Source organism: Eufriesea mexicana, unplaced genomic scaffold (genome assembly GCF_001483705.2).
Source record: "Eufriesea mexicana isolate 0111107269 unplaced genomic scaffold, ASM148370v2 scaffold4786, whole genome shotgun sequence".
Taxonomy (NCBI): domain Eukaryota; kingdom Metazoa; phylum Arthropoda; class Insecta; order Hymenoptera; family Apidae; genus Eufriesea; species Eufriesea mexicana.
Window position 1 is genome coordinate 378,105 of NW_016912807.1, and position 20,552 is coordinate 398,656.

General features: G+C 31.6%; 4 protein-coding genes and 1 long non-coding RNA gene across 5 annotated transcripts in view; 4 read left to right on the forward strand and 1 right to left on the reverse strand.

Moving 5' to 3' along the window:
* The first annotated feature begins 248 nt into the window (after positions 1–248).
* On the forward strand, positions 249–1,498 carry LOC108551651 (DNA repair protein RAD51 homolog A). The gene is made up of 2 exons (XM_017905882.1): positions 249–445; positions 563–1,498. The coding sequence occupies exons 1-2, from the start codon at positions 356–358 to the stop codon at positions 1,496–1,498; spliced, it is 1,026 nt and encodes a 341-aa protein (XP_017761371.1). The 5' UTR covers positions 249–355.
* Positions 1,499–2,065: 567 nt separating this feature from the next.
* On the forward strand, positions 2,066–4,883 carry DppIII (dipeptidyl peptidase 3). Its single transcript, XM_017905873.1, has 4 exons — positions 2,066–2,225; positions 2,485–2,782; positions 2,866–4,636; positions 4,711–4,883. The coding sequence occupies exons 1-4, from the start codon at positions 2,068–2,070 to the stop codon at positions 4,872–4,874; spliced, it is 2,391 nt and encodes a 796-aa protein (XP_017761362.1). The 5' UTR covers positions 2,066–2,067; the 3' UTR covers positions 4,875–4,883.
* Positions 4,884–5,251: 368 nt separating this feature from the next.
* DNApol-alpha73 (DNA polymerase alpha subunit B) lies at positions 5,252–12,547 on the forward strand. Its single transcript, XM_017905853.1, has 7 exons — positions 5,252–5,330; positions 5,730–5,949; positions 6,084–6,132; positions 10,866–10,966; positions 11,049–11,843; positions 11,911–12,126; positions 12,229–12,547. Exons 1-7 carry the CDS (start codon positions 5,252–5,254, stop codon positions 12,545–12,547), a joined length of 1,779 nt encoding a protein of 592 aa, XP_017761342.1.
* A 671-nt stretch (positions 12,548–13,218) lies between these two features.
* LOC108551634 (uncharacterized) lies at positions 13,219–14,723 on the reverse strand. The gene is made up of 3 exons (XR_001890495.1): positions 14,527–14,723; positions 13,510–13,581; positions 13,219–13,426 (listed from the first exon to the last, which is right to left on the reverse strand). It is a non-coding gene; the product is annotated as an uncharacterized LOC108551634 (long non-coding RNA).
* Positions 14,724–16,726: 2,003 nt separating this feature from the next.
* Positions 16,727–20,552, forward strand: part of ERR (estrogen-related receptor) — a 10,639-nt gene continuing 6,813 nt past the window's right edge. Inside the window, exon 1 of the mRNA XM_017905862.1 lies at positions 16,727–16,969. Coding sequence (XP_017761351.1) covers positions 16,946–16,969 — 24 coding nt within the window. The 5' untranslated portion in view covers positions 16,727–16,945. The remainder of the gene's footprint in view (positions 16,970–20,552) is intronic.

Below are 20,552 nucleotides of genomic sequence, written 5' to 3' on the forward strand. Positions count from 1 at the left end.
AAATATATAATTAAAGTTATCAATGGAGATAATGAAATTTGTGAAAGTTTCATATTTGTAAACATGTGTAATGAAATTTAAAAAATATCTATTTAACAAAAATTGATACAAACAAAATTATAAATAAATTATTCAATTAAGTAGTTTATATGATAATCATCTTCGATTTTAATATTAAATATTATATTGAAATAACAATGAATAATAGATAATACAATCTACGTAACTTGAAGTTGTTTCAGCATTGATGGCGTCACGATATTTTGGCGCGTAGTTAATACTTGCTTTGAATTCGTATTTTTACATTATAGCATAAAATTTTCATTATTTAAGGCGTATTATAATATATTAGAAGATGAGTGCTATGGCATCTACAGCTGCTGTTCAAGAAGATGAAGAATGGGAGGAATATAATCCCCAAGCAAAATTAATAAAGACTCTCGAAGTAAGTCGATTCTGTAACCTGTATTATTGTTTTTTCATTTAATACAACTTTTAGAATGTACAAAATATTAATTATAAAATTAATATTTTGTATTTAATAAGTATGATTTCTATTTAGGGAAATGGCATAACAGCAGGGGATGTAAAAAAATTAGGGGAAGCTGGCTATCATACTGTAGAAGCTGTAGCTTATGCTCCCAAAAAGTGCCTACTTGCTATTAAAGGTATCAGTGAAACTAAAGCAGATAAAATTTTACAAGAAGCTTCTAAATTAGTGGTGATGGGATTTAAAAGCGCCACTGAAATTCACCAGACTCGGTCAAATATAGTTTTTGTGACTACTGGTTCTAGCGAATTAGACAGATTACTAGGAGGTGGTATAGAAACTGGTTCTATTACAGAAATATTTGGTGAATTTAGGTCGGGAAAAACTCAGTTATGTCATACACTCGCTGTTAATTGTCAATTACCTATAGATATGGGAGGTGCAGAAGGAAAATGTCTTTACGTAGATACAGAAGGAACCTTTAGACCTGAAAGACTAATTGCTGTTGCTGAGAGATATAAAATTGCAGGAGATTGTGTGTTAGATAATGTAGCCTGTGCTAGAGCTTATAATACAGACCATCAAACTCAATTATTAATTCAAGCTAGTGCTATGATGACAGAATCTAGATATGCATTATTAATAGTAGATAGTGCCACTAGTTTATATAGAACTGAATACAGTGGAAGAGGAGAATTAGCTGCTAGACAAATGCATTTGGGTAGATTTCTTAGAATGTTACTCAGGATAGCTGACGAACATGGTGTTGCTATTGTTATAACCAATCAAGTTGTGGCACAAGTTGATGGTGCAGCTAGTATGTTTGGTGGTGATCAGAAAAAACCAATTGGTGGTCATACTTTAGCACATGCAAGTACTACAAGATTATATTTACGTAAGGGTAGAGGTGAAACAAGAATATGTAAAATTTACCATTCACCTTGTTTGCCTGAGAATGAAGCAATGTTTGCAATAAATGCAGATGGTATTGGAGATGTCAAAGAATAATAATATATCTTTCTGTTATAAATGCATTTATAAGAAAGTTACATTAAATTGTGCCTTTCAGAAAATGAATTTATTTTTGTATTTAATGTAACAGTAAGAATATGTAACTTGTTTTATTATATCAAAATAATGAATAAATAGAAAATATTATTGAATGGTTATTGTGTAAAATTATTATGTAAAAAAAGGGAAAGAAAATACTAAATGTACAAAGTAAAATTTAAAACTAGGTATATATATAAATAATTTACTTTATTTATATTTTTATAAATAAATACAAATTTTTGTATAAACTATGTAATTCTAAAGAATAAATTATTTAAAAATTTGAAAACAAGATTTATTTATAATCCATTACAATAAACTAGTAAGAACTAGATTATCTAGTAAAATTTTAATTGATTTTACAGTTCAAAAATTTACATAATACATTAATACGTAATAAACAACCCTTTAATCATAAATAATATTAATTTAATTATATAAATATCAATAAAAAACTAATTGTTATAACGTATAACTTTATCATAAATGATAATGTTCAAACTGCACTACAAAGTATATCATACATGTCGCCATTTTGTCTACAGAAGTTCGTTCCGAAAACTGTGTTTCAATATTTTGTACGGTTTTCTCCATTTAAAATTAGTGTTAAAAGGAGTTTTGGGTCTATAATTTTGAGCGCGGATAGGAAAATTAAGCGTTCGAGAAACAATTTTGTTTCAAGGTGGGTTATACGTCATATGATATGTCATAAATTTGCATAGTATATACATGTATATATAAAACATATGTATAAAACAATCTAAATTTTAACTTCAATCTTGCTTATTTTTTAATATATCTTATAGTACATCATAATTATAAAAAGTCTTTTAAATTTATTAATTAAATAGTGATATATTATTTATATGTAAATACAAATTTATGTACAAAATTTGTAGTAGAATCAATAAATCTATTAAGGAAATTACTTTGTATTTCAGTGTGAGAGTATTATCTACGAAAATGAGTGAAGATATTTCGTTATTTACTTTACCAAATAATCAACCAGTAATTTCTTTAGAATGTAATACTGCATTTAACGCTTTAACAAAAACTGAAAAATTATATGCTCATTATCTAAGTCAAGCTTCATGGAATGGAGGACTTATTGTTTTTGTACAAACTTCTCCAGAATCACCATTAATATTTGCTCTTTTACATAAAATTTTCTTAAATGAATCAATAGTTAAATTAAAAACATCTGCATTTATTGATGGTATTAGCGAAGATGAGTTTACAGTAAGTTGAATATATCAAATAGCACTTTTAGTTATTATAAACAGTGTTTATAATGTTAATTTTCAAATATTTTACACTTTTAGGCATTTTTAGTATATTCTTGTGGAATTTTTGCAAATGGTGGTAATTATAAATCTTTTGGTGATAGTAAAATAATTCCTAACTTGCATAAGGATAAATTTGAAGCTATAGTAAAAGTTTCAAAGGCATATCAAGATAAACCCAAAGAGATTGAGGAAATTTGGAATAAAATCCAAAATGTAATATATTCTATAACAGGAAAATTTAAATCTTTGGGTTTGGGTGAGAAGGGGATTACAACTTATTTTTCAGCTAATTGTACAGATAAAGATGCAGAATTAATTAATGATTTTATGCAAAGTAAAGGGTTAGAATCTTATAATACAAGATGTTTTAAAACAGTGAAGGAACAAAATGATTCTAAAGCTTCAGGAAATATGAATGTGTATGAAATTAGATTAGCTTCTGTAGAAACCAATAATGATTCTGATATTACATTGCCAGAAGAAGTATATAAAAATGCAAAGTTTAAAATTACAAGAGGAGATTATAGCAAACTTTTGATTCCAGTCGTTTCTAATCTTCAAAAAGCAAAAGAATATGCAGCAAATGAAACTGAAAGAAATATGTTAGATAAATATATAGAACATTTTAAAACAGGATCTTTACAAGATCATAAAGATGGTTCTCGTTTTTGGATTAAGGATAAAGGACCAATTATAGAAACTTATATTGGTTTTATTGAAACCTATAGAGACCCAGCAGGCCAAAGAGGGGAATTTGAAGGGTTTGTAGCAATGGTAAATAGAGAAATGTCAAAAAAATTTGCTACATTAGTGAGTAATGCAGAAAAATTTATACCAAAACTTCCCTGGGGTAAAGACTTTGAAAAAGATGAATTTTTAAAGCCTGATTTTACATCATTAGATGTTCTAACATTTTCAGGCTCTGGAATTCCTTCAGGTATAAATATTCCAAATTATGATGAAATTAGGCAATCAGAAGGCTTTAAAAATGTTTGTTTGGGTAATGTAATTCCTGCAAGGGAGTCAACAAAATTAGATGTAATGCCATTTTTATCTGAACAAGATCAAACATTGATGAATACTTACAGAGTAGCTAGTTTTGAAGTGCAAGTTGGATTACATGAACTTCTTGGTCATGGAACAGGTAAACTATTGATGCAATCAGAGACAGGTTCATATAATTTTAATATGGGAGAAGTAAAAAATCCTATTACTGGAGAATTAATAGATAAATATTTTTTACCTGGTGAGACATATGATTCGAAATTTGGTCCACTGGGATCTTCTTATGAAGAATGCAGAGCAGAAGCAGTAGGATTATATTTATCTTTAGAAAGAGATGTATTGAGTATATTTGGACATGAGGGTTCTGAGGCAGATAATATCATGTATGTGAATTGGTTATGTCTTTTATGGACTGGTTGTGCAAGAGCTTTAGAAATGTATCAACCATCAACTAAGAAGTGGCTGCAAGCTCATTCTCAAGCAAGATATGTTTTACTTAGAGTTTGTTTGGAAGCTGGTGATGATTTTGTTAATATTACAGAAGTTGATGGTGGAGAGAATTTATTATTAACTGTTGATAGAAGTAAAATTTTAACAGTTGGTAAAAAAGCAATTGGAGCATTTTTAACAAAATTACAAATTTACAAAAGTACAGGTGATATTGAAGCAGCTAGGAAAATGTATGAAGAATATAGTGAAGTACCAGAAGAAGGACCATATCCATGGGCACGCTGGAGAGACATAGTTTTAGCTCACAAAGAACCTCGGAAAATATTTGTACAATCTAATACATTTATAGATGGTTTGTATTTATGTAGTTATATGTATGTATTGTGATGTCTTGCAGACATATTAATCTATTTATCATGGATTCAGGTGAAGATGAAAATGAAAGTGAAGTACAACTAAAAAACTATAAACCCACTTTTGTTGGATTAATTCAATCTTGGATAGAAAGATTTCCTTCTGAAGACTATTCACAAATTCTAATCGAAATTTTAGAAAAAGATAAACAACACTTTATACTCGAAAATAATTAACTATTTGATAAAAACATTGGCAGAAAATTATTTTTTTTATTATGTATGCTATAATTTTTATGTATGTATATGTGGATAATCCTAAAGTGAAATACATTCGCAAGATTACAGAAACAACATAAACTTTTTCTATTATTTTACTTTATATTTCATAAAAATTAAATATCAGTGTATTATATTTTTTGACAAAGATTCCTATAGAGTGCGCTACGATTCTGGTTACAAGATTTAGTATACTTGAATACATGAAGTATTTTCTATATGAGATATGAAAGTATAGTTTACAACGAAGGCATTGCGCATGTATATTGATTTACCAAATTGGCGGGAAAAACCTGAAGAAGTTGTGTAGTAAAATAAATAGTTGATGTAGTAAAATGGTGTCAGAAGAATCGTTAATTTTGTGCTTTTCGAATTTAGGTTGTGATGTTTCCGATAAATTTGTGATTGATAAATGTAAGTTACTTATTATTTTATAATTTAAGACAAATAGTTCCTAACCTATACGAATTTTCTAATTGATTGTTGATTAAAAACAGTATTTAATTGAAAACAAATCTTAACTTTTTAAATATACATTCCATATTTAATGATCGTGCTATTTACTCACAGTGTTATACATATTTTTATAAATATATAACATAAAGTCTTGATAAATCTAATGTTAATAATTTTTGAATATTTACCCTATATCATTGAAATGTTTGAATTTTGTATAAGAATATTAATATTAATATTTACCCTATATCATTGAAATGTTTGAATTTTGTATAAGATTTTTAATATTTGCATTTATTTTTATAATATATATTATTTATATAATATAATACATTTTTAAAGAATTTTTTTAATTAGGTATTCAGATTTGTCATGCCTATAATTTAGATGAAGATACATTTGTGGAAATGTGGATAGCATATGCAATTCCACATTCATTGAATATTGATCCAACAATAAATGATCTTATTAAATTTGAAAGGGAAGAATTAAGGAAAAATAATACGTGTTCTTTAGAAATTCCTACACGAGCAGTGTCAAATATAACTATTGATGTAGAATCTAAAGAAGAAATTACGTATCCTTTTATAGGTGTATTTGACACCAAATGTAGCAAATGTTCAATCTTCTTATGTTTTTGTATTCACGTTATTTGTGTTATATGAATATTCGTGTAATGTTATCCTTACATATATGTGTATATAATTATAGTAATGATGTTTTGGATATATACAGCACTGGAGAATCTTCCACGTTGTATGTAAGTTTTTATTTTAATATTTTAGTTTTGACTTTAATATTTCATTTTAGTAATTGTTAGTAGATATGATACTTTAACAATGTAATAATATATATTTTAGTACTTATTCTTAACAAATATTTTTGTACATTAGAAATGTTTGTCAACAAATAACATATAGTTAAAAAGAGAATGAAAATATATTTTAATATGTATCATTAATAATTATTTTTAAACATGTATTTTACATTTTATGGATTGAAATTAAGTTTCTCCATTTTTCGTCAAAGTGTGTCCATTATTAAATTTTGAGCGGGCTATTTTAATTTCAAAAGATGCCCAATCTTATTCTTTCTTTCAAGAGGGAAGGTCTCTACCCCTGTAATGGTTTCCCAACATTGTTGCCAGATTATCAAACTAGTCTTCATAAGTTGAATATCTAAAATTATTACGTACAATCAAATTTTGTTGCAAGTTTTTTATATACGTCCTACAGTTATTTTATTTTATTATATCTTAAAATATTTCTATATATATTATTGCGTAATGAACACATTTAGTTCAAAAATTTATGTTTTATACTGTTATTTTAAAAGGAAATTAATATTTATGATAACAGATTTTAATTATGAAAGTGATATATAAGATGAACTTAATTTTTTAAATTAGTAATTTTAAAACGTAATATTATTAAATATACGTGTGAATATGATTACAAAGTTATGCTTTGTATAATATATTGGACAAAATATTGAACAATTTTAATACAGTAAAACACATAATAAATATTTAAAAAATGTTGTAATTAAAATATTAGTATGTTATGCCCAAAAGGTATATTTGATATTGAACTTCAACCTTGGCAATACAATGATTTACGTCGCTTTGGCAACACTGTCTCACATTCTTTATGGTCGATCTATGGTCTATAGTAGCAATGACGTAAGGCTTCTACCTGAGAATCTTATTCTTCATAGTACGTTCGGAATTATACTTAATAAAGTTATACGAGATAGATAAATTTCAACATTTATGTTACTTTTATTAACATAATATTCAATTTATAATTTATGATTTTCAATTTATAATTTATAATTTTACATTAATAAATACATATAATATATTATACATAATTTTTAATTTATAAGAAATATAGTTTTAACGATATTCCATTGTTCTTATTTCTCTGTAATTAAAATTATTTATTGTTTAAAGTGGGAAATTGATTGTCACAATTATTAAAATAGAATTTTAATAATTGCTTATGAATTTTTTTTGAAGTGAAGCTATTTTGCAATTCGTTGTTATTAAATTCCAAATTATTTGACTCAAGCCGAAAATATGTATTGAAAGTATTTCACCTGTGTTTAACTTTATTTAATATAATTATATAGTAATTAAATTTCATAAAAAGAAATTTGTTCTTTTACAAGTAATATATCTTTTATTATGAGAAAAGGAAAATTTTATGATATTGTAATATTATTGTTAATATGTATTACAATATTTACAAATACTGTGTTTACATTACGCTTACTGTTGATGTTGAATGATATTGATGTTCAACATTGATGTTAACAATACTAGTGAAATTTTCGATGCTATTTCCTAGCAGGTGGTTTCTTGTCCTGTAGCGCTGTTGTAGGATCTTGTTGAAGCACCGTAATTCCCGCCACAAAAATCGTCCAGGTAGATCGCCGCCATTATCCCCCCTCCTTTTTTTCCCAGTCTCCCACAAAGGACACGCTTCCATGGAGGGGAATGCTGGATTCATTCTTATTGGTAGAAAAAGGACAGTGTGCTTTCTCGTATCGTATAGAGAGGGATTCTCCTTCCATCTAAGAGAGCTGACCAGATTTCTTCAAAGGGTACGATTTCAGTTTTCAAGGACCCAGACTCCATTATCATCCTGATGCGCGCGTGCGCGCGCGCTTACAGAATTTCCGAACAAAGCGTTATATCTTTCGTGCATTTCTATGTTTTATTTTTCAAGTTGTATTGAAATTTATAAATAACAATTTGGCGGGTAATTGTTTTGTTTGTGTACGAAGGAATTATAGTCCGTAGTTTTTTAAATATTATTAGATACGATCAAATATCTCGATGGCGTCGAATCGAGACGCTACCGCTTGTCTGTCAGCGAGTCACGCGGAATCGGAGTGTATTATTCAGTGATTTGCCGGCCGATAGTGAATTTTACAAGCTATACGTAATTTCTAAATTGTGTAAATTTAGTTGTGAAGTAACAAAGAATTAGTGCAGAATAGTATTATATGAGGGAGTGTACAATGTGTATTACATGTTGAAATAGTCGAGTAAAGCGTCAGCCATTATGGAATTCGGTTTGAGTGAATTTCATACTCGAAAGTCATTCCGCCAATCATATAACGTTCTATGTTATAATAACCTGTTGCTATTGCTATTACTATTGTTGCTGCCATTTCTACTATTGTTCATTCAATTTTTTTTACTTTTTCCATCATTTCATATAATACAGTTCTATTTTTATTACGAAAACGTGCCAGATTGACTACAGAGAGGTTGAAATGTTGCTCCTATATGTGCAAAGGTTACTTATTTACATTAAATTTATCATCAGATGTTGTTAAAAGAAATACGTGATAAATGTATTTGCTAACATTAAGAAGGTTTACGGATAACCTTATTCACATTGATACTCACGCATGCATATACACTGTATGTAATAAAAATAGTACTGTGTATGAGAAAGAGAAAAAAGATCGATTGCAATTGTGTGCGTACACGCGAATGTCGTCGACCGTTCGTTCGTTCGTTGCGAGTTCTGAGCGTCGCGTCGCTACAACCTGTTGCTTCAACTAAATCCTATGCTTCTTTCGATCTACTCATTTCTTTCGAGTGTTTTCGATATTTCTTAAATATTTTACAGAAAAATAATTTACCTGATTATTAACTAAAGGTATTATATGCACTACACTTTTAGTTTTGTATTTCTTATCTTCGAATTATATGTACTTTCTCCACCAATATTCTCTCTGTGTATGCATACACATGTATATAATATTTCTATATAGATTCATACGCGCCCACGTGTGCGTTTATACGTGTTAGCTGTTTAACGTAACATATAACTATTTGAAATTCTATATTTCGTTTTTATCGCGGAATAACTTACTTTGTTTCGTCTAATGCGCGAAATATTTTATCTCGTGTAATCACGTACTACGGAATTTATATAACTACGCAATTAATTTGCTTATAACATCAAATGCGCGTAAATTATAACAAAATTTTAGCTTTCTTAAATGATACTTCGTTGAGAGATCGGTTCCTTAGGGAGTTGCTTACATGTATCAATTAAGTACAATTGACCAACAACTGACAGACCAACTGATCTCCTTCCTCTCTTTGCTCCAATTTCTAGCTCTTTGACGTTCATTTCTTACATGTACGAAATAAGCAAGAAATTCGTACTATTTATGAATAAGGAAAAAGTTGTACATTTTGGTATCTGCGTTGAAAAGTGAATGAAATACCAACTGTTCTTCTGGTATGCTACAACTGTATCTAGTAAAAGCTCCACGTTATTTCCCACGGTATATCTGTGAATAGTGGGGCGAAAGATTGCCAGGGGCGGATAGTTCGTGGTGAGAGGGGTAGAAGGAGAAATAGTCTCCTGACTCTATGTGTATTCATCAGAAAAGAGGGGGAAAGAGGACAGCTCGGTGATCGACCCAAAGTTTTACATGATCTGGTACAGCAAGTATCGTTCAAATAAATTCCCTGTCCGCGTCTTTTCTTCGTATTTAACCGAATATTACATACATTAACATATCATTTTGCGGCTATAAATTTTGTCTTTTGATTTATTTTTCAGAGAAATTTTATAACTGGTAGCAAACACATAGATCGATCAAAAGAATGGATTATTTCTGAGAAGTTAAAAATACCTTGATAAATTAATCGGTTACCACGAGGGAAAGGAAATTTTAATCGAATGTAAAAGTATTAAACGCGAAGAAATAATTTGAACTTGATCGAAACAATATGTAATCGAGTGCTAAGAATGGTCAGGTTAATAACAATTAACCCTCCTCGTTATGTTGATTCCCGAACGCAGCAGCCTGTGCCATAACTACATAGTTTTTGTCATTGTAACGTTTGCCAACGTTATCAGTTTAAAATAACTGTTTATTGCGTTCTTTCTAGGTTTATCTGTAATTTCTTCCACAATTGTAACAATTTACTTTCTAAATATCGATAATGATAGTTTAGAGCGTACGACGTTGCATGATGCAATGAGGAGAAGAGGGCAGATAAAGAGAAGAGGACAGAGAAAGAGAAGATCACGAGAAAATTCTCCGAATTTGCCAAATGAGTGAAGGTCTAGTGCACAGAAGATCAAATTGTGACTAGATCCATACTCATTAAGCACGTTCAGGTTCAAACATCACAGCTTTATTTAGAAATTATGAAACAATTTTTTCATATCGACGCGCCATTATGTTACTTGAGAAATGTATTATCTGTTATAAACTTTGCTTATTCATATAGCGAAGGATGATGTAAAACAGATAATTCCATAGGCGAGTATGAATGTGGTGCACGTTTTGATTTTCCACCGTGACTAGATACATACTCGTCTACGGTGGTTTGTTTTGCTCTTGGAATATTGTATGTACGAAGTATGTGCAAGCGTAGTTTTAAGACTCGATAAAACTTGTTCTATTAACATTGTATTATTGTATAGAATTTTATTTTGTCCTCTTTTTAAGCAAATTAAAAGAGCAAGAAGTCCAGCAGCAGAGACAGGAAATGACAATAAATTACGGGCAGTAGACCATACGTTTACACCGTCAACTTATACGTCAAAACCGTAAGCACAGTATTTAATTATTTATACTTGTATGTTTATGTAATCTGATGTTAGAATTAGCAAGTTACGATTATTTTTATAGAAATACACCTATTCGAGCGCCAAGTACAACTGTTAGGGGTAAAGTACTTTTGTCTTTTGGCCCAGATGTTCAGAATTGGAAGAAACAAGACGAGTACGAAGTGTCGATCGTTAAGGCCGATAATCCCCATGTACCTAAGGATGTTACATACATGTACGAGATGCTTTCCAAACAAGGGGCCGTTCTTAGCAGCCGTTGTGTAAGTTTTGGTGAGCGACTGTGCCATATTTGGAACGAAATGGGCCCCAGTAATTCTAATATACGTTATGTGAGAAATGTAATGCCTATGAGTCAAATACCATTCAGAACATGGGGTAGAATATCTATAACATCCAATAAATCTACTGGTAATAAAATTGTAATGTTGGAGGGTTCTAAAAGATGCAAAGGCGAAAATAATGCTCCTATTATCCGTTTGGATCTTAGTGGAATTAAGCATTATTCAGTGTTTCCCGGTCAAATACTTGCGGTGGAGGGTATTAATACCGCTGGAGATGCTCTAATAGCGAAAGAATTGTTTGCTAAGGGATATGCACCATTATTCGATACACCAAAATTAACGAAAGATATTAAAATTTACATTGCTGTTGGCCCATTTACACCTTCTGATAATTTAAATTATCAACCGTTATGGGATCTGATGGAATGTATTGTAGAAGAGGAACCTAATATATTAATATTAATTGGCCCTTTCGTTGAATATACACATGCAGAAATTAAAAAGAATACCTTAAAAGATACTTATCAAGACTTTTTTGATAAAATTTTGGCGAAGATTCTACAATATTTGCAAAGGTATATTATTAATTAACAGTATTATATGAATGTATTTATAAATTGTTAACATGCTTTTATTATTTAGAAAATCTACACGCATTGTATTGGTACCATCTAATCGAGATGTTTATCACGATGCAGTTTTTCCGACTCCGGAATTTATGATAAATATAAATAAGCTAGGACCAAATGTGACAAATCTATATTGTATGCCAGACCCTTGCATAATAAACGTAGATGGTTTACACATAGGAATAACGTCAGTTGATGCACTAAGGCATCTTGGACAAAAAGAAGTGTCGTAAGTGCAGTTGCATTTAATGATATGTATATTAGGAATTTTGTTATAATAAATAATGGAAATAGTGAAACGTGAATTTTACTATAATAATATATTTTTTAGGAATACATCTGGAATGGATCGGATTGGTCGTTTAGCCGACCATATATTATCTCAAGCTACATTTTATCCTTTATATCCTCCATTTTCGGGCTTAAATCTCGATACAACGCTTTGGAAAAAATACGCTTGTTTCGAACGACAGCCACATGTATTGATTTTACCTTCTGACATCAAACATTATTGCAAATCATTGAATGAATGTTTGGTCTTGAATCCAGAGCGATTACTAAAGTATACTTATGCTAAGTTGTATGTACGGCCAGTAAATAATGGAAAATGGGATCCAAACAAAGTATCTTGTGAGATTGCAAAAGTCTAATAACTTGATATCTTTATCCCTATTTTTATATGTTCTTGTAATGTAAGGTATGATTACTAAAGTGCAGATTTACATTTATTATATAAAGTAAGATGTTAATAAAAAGAATTCTTGTATATTTTGTATTTTCTTTTAATTTTTTAAACTTTTAAATATGTTGTGCGTTTACTTTATATTGTATAATGTTATAACTTATTTGAGTAGATACGTGAAAAATGAGTATAATGGAATTTTGAGTTCACCATTTCTCCGTTAGGGGTTAGCACTCGTCGTATTTGGATTTATAATTCTTGTCTGTGTCGTAAACGTACGATGGCGCCACTGGAACAACAATTGGAGCCATCGAGTTTTCTGCTTCTCGTGAGTTGTGGAATCGGCCATTGCTCCAATATTTTTCTTGTGATTGAAAATATTTAAACCCTGATGGAAATACAAAAGCGTATATGAGTACCGAGGTAAGTTGTTGGATTACTTGTTACATTTGCTATTATTTTTTTGATGTATTTTTGTTGAAACAGTAAAGATAATTAGGCATCAACGATCTGCCAAATTTTGTTCCGCCATCTTTGTTACAAATTCGTTTACATTTTGTTATGTGTATTGTATTTTTTACGATTATTTCATGTTTCGCATTTTACTTTTAAATTTGTTTTGGTTGGTCAATTACATATGTGACATGATTTATGACCCTACAAGTTTTCCTTTGAATTTTCTGTCTATTCTTCAAATTAACCGTGCGGGTTTCACAATTGCTGTTATGGCCTTGATTTTTTCGTCCAAAAAAACGAGAGTTATGAAATTAAGCATGTGATGATAAATAAGACTTTGGTGCCCTTCGTGCTTCTCGATCGTGCTTCTCATCGTCTTTAAATCAGCGTCCTAAAATGTAGTGATACAATTACAATATTTTTCTTTAGGTATAAAATATGAATTAATATTTTTGTGATTAAGTGGAAACTTACATATGTTATATTTACCATGATGAATTATATTATAAACTAAAGAGCATGTGGTTTTTGTTGAGTGTTGGTGTGCTGCAATAGTAAATACACCTAATATTATTTGGAAACTACATACACACATAAATTTATATATACGCACATATATATATGTATATATATGTGCGTGTATGCGTGTGTGTGTGTATTTGAAAGATATATATTCAGGAAAATGATTATTTAATGCAACTTTTTAATCATGCTGTATTGGTGTTAGAGAACATTGATACCTTTAAAAATATTTATATTTATGAGATAAAAACTTCTTTAATGTAAACGTAATTAATATGAAAGATCAAATTTCACAATCAGTACTGTTAATTATTTCATTATAGTGTTAGTAAAAATATATATTTAATTTCATACATAAGTATTAAATTAGATAATTATGATTGTAGATATATTGATTTAGATATTTGAAATGATACCGACGGATGAAATCGAAAATTTCTTTATTACCGACTACTTAACCTTCTATTTTTGGAGGTAATATTACATTAAATTTAGCATATTATTGTTATTAATTAAACAAATCATTTTATTTATGAACTTTTATACAAAATTTGTTGTTGCTAAATTATGTATGAGAAGAAATAAAAGGTTAACTCTATAAATGTTTTTTATAGCGTTTTATTCAATGTGTAATATACGATTATATTTGTTTAAAATATTAACTTACAAAAAGATATTGATTGAGACAAAAACTATTATCGTGTAATTAATATTAATTTATTTTTCAGTGTGTGGTTGTGAATGCTTACAAAATTTATACAAAAGAATTTATGAACAGGGTAATTAACTATGAAACGACTCTGAAACATACACGAGTTTACTTTGCATATATACAAAGATTAGTATAACTCATAACTGATTTAGAAAAGGAGCCGAAATTTGTGCAGAGTATCATAAGTACGATACATTACTAAGAACATGAGAAAGCGAGAGTGCCATATCGATCCGGTTAGTTTCAAGTCTACCTACCTCAATTTTGATTATACTTTTACTCATCACTTTCATTGACACAGATTTCATCTATTATATCCATTCTTTAACTAATTTTTTAGCGTTCTTTTTATACACGTATTTTCCTTTACTAAAGAAATATCTTTCTATACTTTTAACGTTTTCAATAATTCCAGCTATATATTTTCGCGCACTTGTACAGTCCATGCATTGAAACGTTAGTTGGTAGCTCAATATATATTTGATGCAAATCTTTTAATTACCACGACGAGTTTCCGCATCGAATGTATCAGGAAATATCGAAAACACAACGTGTATGGTACTTATATAATACTTATTATGTACATATAGTCTGTTTATAAATAGTCGTCAGACAATAGTTTGTAGCATAAAGTGCACACAAGTTTGATACAAATACGAAAAATTATTTTATTTGATTCACGTATATCTAATTTTCTTCTAATGTTACTATTTCGATTAAAAGAAGTAATTCTAAAAAGATATTCTACTTTTATAATACTGAGTTTCTATTTTTTATAAATACTTTACTTTTTACATACTTTTTAAGAGTATGTATTGACAAAGAAAAATATAGTATATATTCATAGATAAAGTACTTCTTTATCAAGTTTTATCAAATTTTATGATAACACAAAATGCAGTTTTCGATTACCATCAATAGGTGTAATGGGTAGAAGCATAAGTTCATTACTCTTGCGAGGTAAATTATTAAAACCTAATTTACCGTTTCAGTATCCAATGTGTGCTTCTTTATTTACATTTTAATTTTTTCTAGGCTTAGTTCCTCACTTGTTTACATCGGGCTTGAGATACTGAAAAGTAGTAAAATATAGGATGTAACAGAAAGACGGTATCTGTACCTAACCTAATTAATTAACCTTGAAAATCTCGTCTAATGAGATAGAGCTGCAGTGTAAGGAGTTAAAAAGTTAAGAGTAAAAAGGTAGATTCGGTGGGTGGTCAGGTTTTTGGGGAAGTGGCTAACGGCAAATGAAAATCCCAGAGTCTACGCTGGTGGGCTGTTTTGGGCGGGCGATGGCTGTGCGCAAAAACGGCGGCAGTCAAGTTCAAGGCCATCGGCTACCTTCCTTCCCCTCCTCGCTGGCGAAGCAGCCGCCGCCTCCAGTACCACCACCATTGCCGCGACACCATCGCCACTACTGCTACAGCCACCACTGCCGCCACCGTCACCGCCGCACCGTCATAGCCACAGCCACCGCCCCCGCCTCCCACCCATTCTCACCCTTCCATCGCGATATACACGTAGCACGCATAACGCCAGTAACGTATCAACTTAGGCCGAGCGTCGGACTGCTTCGACCATGGGGGTAAAGGGAGAGTTTTGGGGCTCGATCGATCTACCTACTCGTCTGAAAATTCAATTGGCTTGTATGTGTACGCAATGTCACTTCATGTGCCGTTTCTTCGTTTACGCATTCCCATTACGTCCCTTTGTACGCATCCTCTATAAATTGTAGCATTCTTCCCGAATTGTACGATAGATGCATTCATTAACATCTTTCTCTTACGTACTGATTTACTCGGCTTTCAATGTGTTTAGAAGAGAGGTTAAGTTTAAGAGGTAGAAAGATTTGTTTGAAAGTAGCTTTAGATCTAAGAGTTAATGACCGATTGGTCATGACCATGATAATATCCACGGTAATGTTTCATTTGTATTTGTATAATATGGTAACGGTTATATTTTAGATTGGAGTGGTCGATGATTTTATCATCGATAAATACTGTCTGATTTCGCAAAGTCTGCAAACAGTTTTTTATAGGACACTTTGAAGAAAGTAATCTAAACCAAATGTTCCTGAAATATTTCGCTTATGTTCTATAAATAGTGTAAGTTTCGATCTGATAAAAACTTTATCTTTTATACATAATTGGTACAGAACTTATTGTTATGGTTTTTATCTGGCGACTCGGACAGAACGAGTCGGACCTGCCATCTATAATAATAGAATAATTTTCATAGAAATATTCGTAATGTTCGTTTCATCTGTACAGAAGTCGTTTTTAATACGAGATTGAGGTAAAAAGGGTTGAATGTCAGTCAATCGATTGTTTGAGATATTCGATATTTTGTTCGAAAATTCGGCTAAGTTTAAAGTGATAAGGTAATTAGGATAAGAAATATATATTTCTCGGATTTGTGGCGCCCGATGTTAGGATTGGTTGGCTTCGTGTATTACCGTATCCTCTGAATTGCCGTCAGTCGCGTACGACTCGTCGCGCCGTCAACGTCGCGGGAGGGGGATAGTGTGTACATATTTGCGCGTGTGCTTATTCGTGTTCTTCATGAGTGTTTCGATCTTCGGCATTGCGGTCATTTTCGTTTTTCATCGTGGAAAAGCATAAAAGGAAAATAACAACGTAGTGTCCTTGTACCATTCGGACAGAAACGACAACCATGGATGCTTGGATGTACGATGTGGTAGGTGCTGTCGACACATAACCTCTTTCTTCCTTTCGTTCGATCTCGTGGCTTTGTTTACGTTGCTGCGCGCGCGTTCCCTGCTGCTTTTCCGTTAATCCGTCAATCGAATACCGAATAGGGTTCTGATCGTTTCGAAATGAACATGTTAACGTTTCGTTAGATAGGTTAGTTTCGAAGAATTATAAAAGAGAAGAATTTGTTCCGTAGGATTGATATTTACGTCAATGGATTATACGTTCAAATTCGGGTTCGTAAGAGTGCTTTGTTATTGCATGTCCCGAAAATTTTTTTCGTTTTTTCGCACTCAATATACACAAATCTGACGATTTTTCTCGCACAAATCGTGTCGATTGTATTTTTCACACGTTCGAAAACGCTTGTTTTCCAATGCAATAAGAATGCATATGTATTATCTTTGTCGCGTACCGTCAGTCAGCTTTAACGACAACTCGGTTATTACGTTACGACGTGTCTGTTAGGTAATCTATCCTGTAACTCGCTGATCATTTTTCCGCGCCTGCCGGTTTTTAACGTTACCGTTGATTCACGATTGCTTTGATTTTGTAATCTCCCATTTCAGTTAATCAATAATCTGAAAAGTGATTGTTTTTCGATTAGTTTACGTAAAATATCGAATTAAATATACATTGAATTTAAGGTACTGTGAGAATATAACGAAATATTTCACATAATTGGTATACATACCTATGCGTAAACGTTGTCATGAAAAAGTTGTTTGTTTTGATGGCAGTGAAACAGCTAAATCGTACGACCTTAGTCAAGTAGCTTTTACCAAATGCTTTTTCTTCTACGCTTTTTGCGTCTCGATCGTTCCTTAGAATTTCGTTTAATTTTTGTCATGCAACTATAATTTTCTGAAAATTACAAAAAGTGTCTTTTATATATTATAATAATTGATCAAGTGTGGAAAACAATATTAACGATTACATTAATTCTTAAGAAGGAGGAATATAGGTAATACCGTTTGGATTAACCTGGAAATATGAAAAAGAACGCGTAACGATTATCTTGTGCTCCATTTGAAATCATTTAAATTGTTTCGCGATAATTGACTTTTGCACGCTCCGATATGCACAAACGATTTTCGCTGATAACGAGTATAATGAAAATAATTTTACGTCAGCCTGTTTAGGCATTCTAAATTATTTGGAAATTTTTTGAATTTTTCAGTGTTAATTTTATTTCAAATTCGCCTAAGCCCTGACATTCGTACAAAGCTCATTTTTATACTTTATCGATAACGAAGATAACTATGTTTATTGACTATAATACATGCGTGTATATTTAAAAAAAATAATTTTTATTACCCGTAAGCGAATATTAGATAATTTTACGAAGAAATTTATTACTTTCGTGGTACCACTTTATCTTTCTTCTCTTCTCTCTGTATTTAGTAATCCTAATTTGTATAGGGATTATATCTATATTTTTCTAGTGATGTATTTCGTGACTTTTACGCATGGCATGAACCGGCTTAACGGCTGAAGTGGCCCATCTACAATCGCGTAATTCCATGACCGTAGAAGCACACATAGGATGTCGCCCGTTTTACTTTCGATTATTATTATACTTGGCATTTCAATCGTCACACGGAGTGCGACTCATTTATACTGTATTTTTACCAACCCGATCGATGTCGATTTTGATAAAACAGTGTCTTTTCTGGGAATAAATATTGACCGATTTTATCGCTCGCGTTGTTTACTAAAGGCAATCTCCCGCGAAATTTTGGCTTTCATTGCACGTGACGTACGCAGGGAGTCGATAGGTTGAGATAGGTTAACACTGTGAACACGGTAACGGAAATAAAATTGTGAATTCCAACGTAGGAAGTTTAGTAGAATAAAGACCGCTCGAAGGTTAATAAAAAAGAAAAAAGAAGAAAAAAAAAATATTCGTCACGAAGATGCGTCAGTCGATATTTTTGGACTCCCCCAGCTCTTACCTTGTGTTAGAGAAGTTTCAAAACCGTTTTGAGTTGATGGCTCGGCCGCTTAAGTATGATCCTTGGATCTTTATGGATTTCCAATATGGCAGAGATGGATGTAGTTTTGCGGTGAATGTATTGCCTTTGTTTTGCCGAATTGTTTTTAATAAGCTGTAGCTCCATGTTCACTACCTTTTGTTTATCTGTGATGACAAACGTTTTCGTTTTACAGGTTAGGTATTCGAACGAAGCGTGTTAAGGAGAAGAGATATTCGAATAGTTTTACTATCGAGTGGATTTAAAAAATATCGCGTGTTTGCACGTAAAGGTAGTCCCACATGTGTGTGCACTTGTTACAAAGACCTTGCTTCGCCTTAATTCTCTCTTTGCATCTCTGTTACCATACATGCTGCGAAATTATGTGCGATATCTGCATGTGCTCGTGTGTTCATCATGCCCAACCTAGGTATGAGCAAAGTATGTGATGTCTATCGAAAGTCATATATCTTGTTAGTAAGATTTTGCGATGAAATTCATATCTTTGTAGGCACAGGACACGACGAATGTGCCAGGGGTACTGAAACTGCGGCTTGCGAGCCTCATGTGGTCATTTTGGACGCTTTGATTCTTAGAGAAAGCTGTGGAGGAAATTGATTTTGAAAATTTCCAGTATTCTACTAATTTTCGATAGAATTGATCGAAACTGATTTTTTTCAAAAAGGAACTCTGATATAACAAAAGTTACTTCACATTTTTTATGTATTTAGTACGTAGAATAAACCACTTTCATAGAGTTATTCTAGGAAATATATTATTCTAGGAGAAAATGTGATTATAGATTATTTTTAATAGTGAATGGAATGTGGCATTTGGAATATGGTTTGACCACCCCTGGAATATACGTTTTTGCTGATATATTTACCCGAAATGAGATCATCTACATGAACGATGATAACAAGTTGATTCAAACGAGTATCGAGATGAAATGTACGAAAGGCAAGCATTGGCAAGGGGCGATAGTGTATAGGGATGGTCCGGTAGTACGATCGCAATTATTCTTGGAGAATGTGCGATTGGAACGCCTGCCGATAGGCTACCGTGATCGACGATTGGTCGTGCGGGTCGCGGTAACAATGCGTTGTCTGATTTGGTAAAGAACACGTTGAGTAATCATCGGCTTTCGGAACTCGCTTCGAGTGGGGAGCGTTGAAGTTTTCAGGCTACGAGACACGTCGATGACGTCATCTCAGAGCTGGGCCAGCCATAACCTTGGACAATGCGCGAAACAAATTCTCTTACGTGTGATTTTTACTTCGAGAAAACGCACATGTTTGTGCAACGTGATTTCTGTTACTTTTTTCTCCATTTATCTGTCGAAATTGGTCGATCGTACATATCTCAAGGTAATTTATGGATACTTAACGAGGTTAGAATTCGTATCGGATAATTCGTAGTCATAAAGCGTCATTGATCGGAACGTAAACGTATTTATAAATGTGTAGAAGCTAGAAAATACAGTAGTTTCCATCGCGTAAAGGAATCCACGTTAAAAAATGACGAGTTAAGCACGAAGAAGCGGTTGGTTGGCTGGCTGTCGTTGTATATGTAGGTATCGAACAAAGGCTCGAAAAG

Excerpts from the sequence above, each read along its gene's own strand:
- LOC108551651 (XM_017905882.1), top strand. The coding sequence starts at position 356 with ATGAGTGCTATGGCATCTACAGCTGCTGTTCAAGAAGATGAAGAATGG. Across the intron at positions 446-562 it reads AATTAATAAAGACTCTCGAA|GGAAATGGCATAACAGCAGG; the intron begins GTAAGTCGATTC and ends ATTTCTATTTAG.
- DNApol-alpha73 (XM_017905853.1), top strand. The coding sequence starts at position 5,252 with ATGGTGTCAGAAGAATCGTTAATTTTGTGCTTTTCGAATTTAGGTTGT. Across the intron at positions 10,967-11,048 it reads TCAACTTATACGTCAAAACC|AAATACACCTATTCGAGCGC; the intron begins GTAAGCACAGTA and ends TTATTTTTATAG. Across the intron at positions 11,844-11,910 it reads ATTCTACAATATTTGCAAAG|AAAATCTACACGCATTGTAT; the intron begins GTATATTATTAA and ends TTTATTATTTAG.
- DppIII (XM_017905873.1), top strand. The coding sequence starts at position 2,068 with ATGTCGCCATTTTGTCTACAGAAGTTCGTTCCGAAAACTGTGTTTCAA. Across the intron at positions 2,226-2,484 it reads AGAAACAATTTTGTTTCAAG|TGTGAGAGTATTATCTACGA; the intron begins GTGGGTTATACG and ends TTTGTATTTCAG. Across the intron at positions 2,783-2,865 it reads TTAGCGAAGATGAGTTTACA|GCATTTTTAGTATATTCTTG; the intron begins GTAAGTTGAATA and ends TTACACTTTTAG.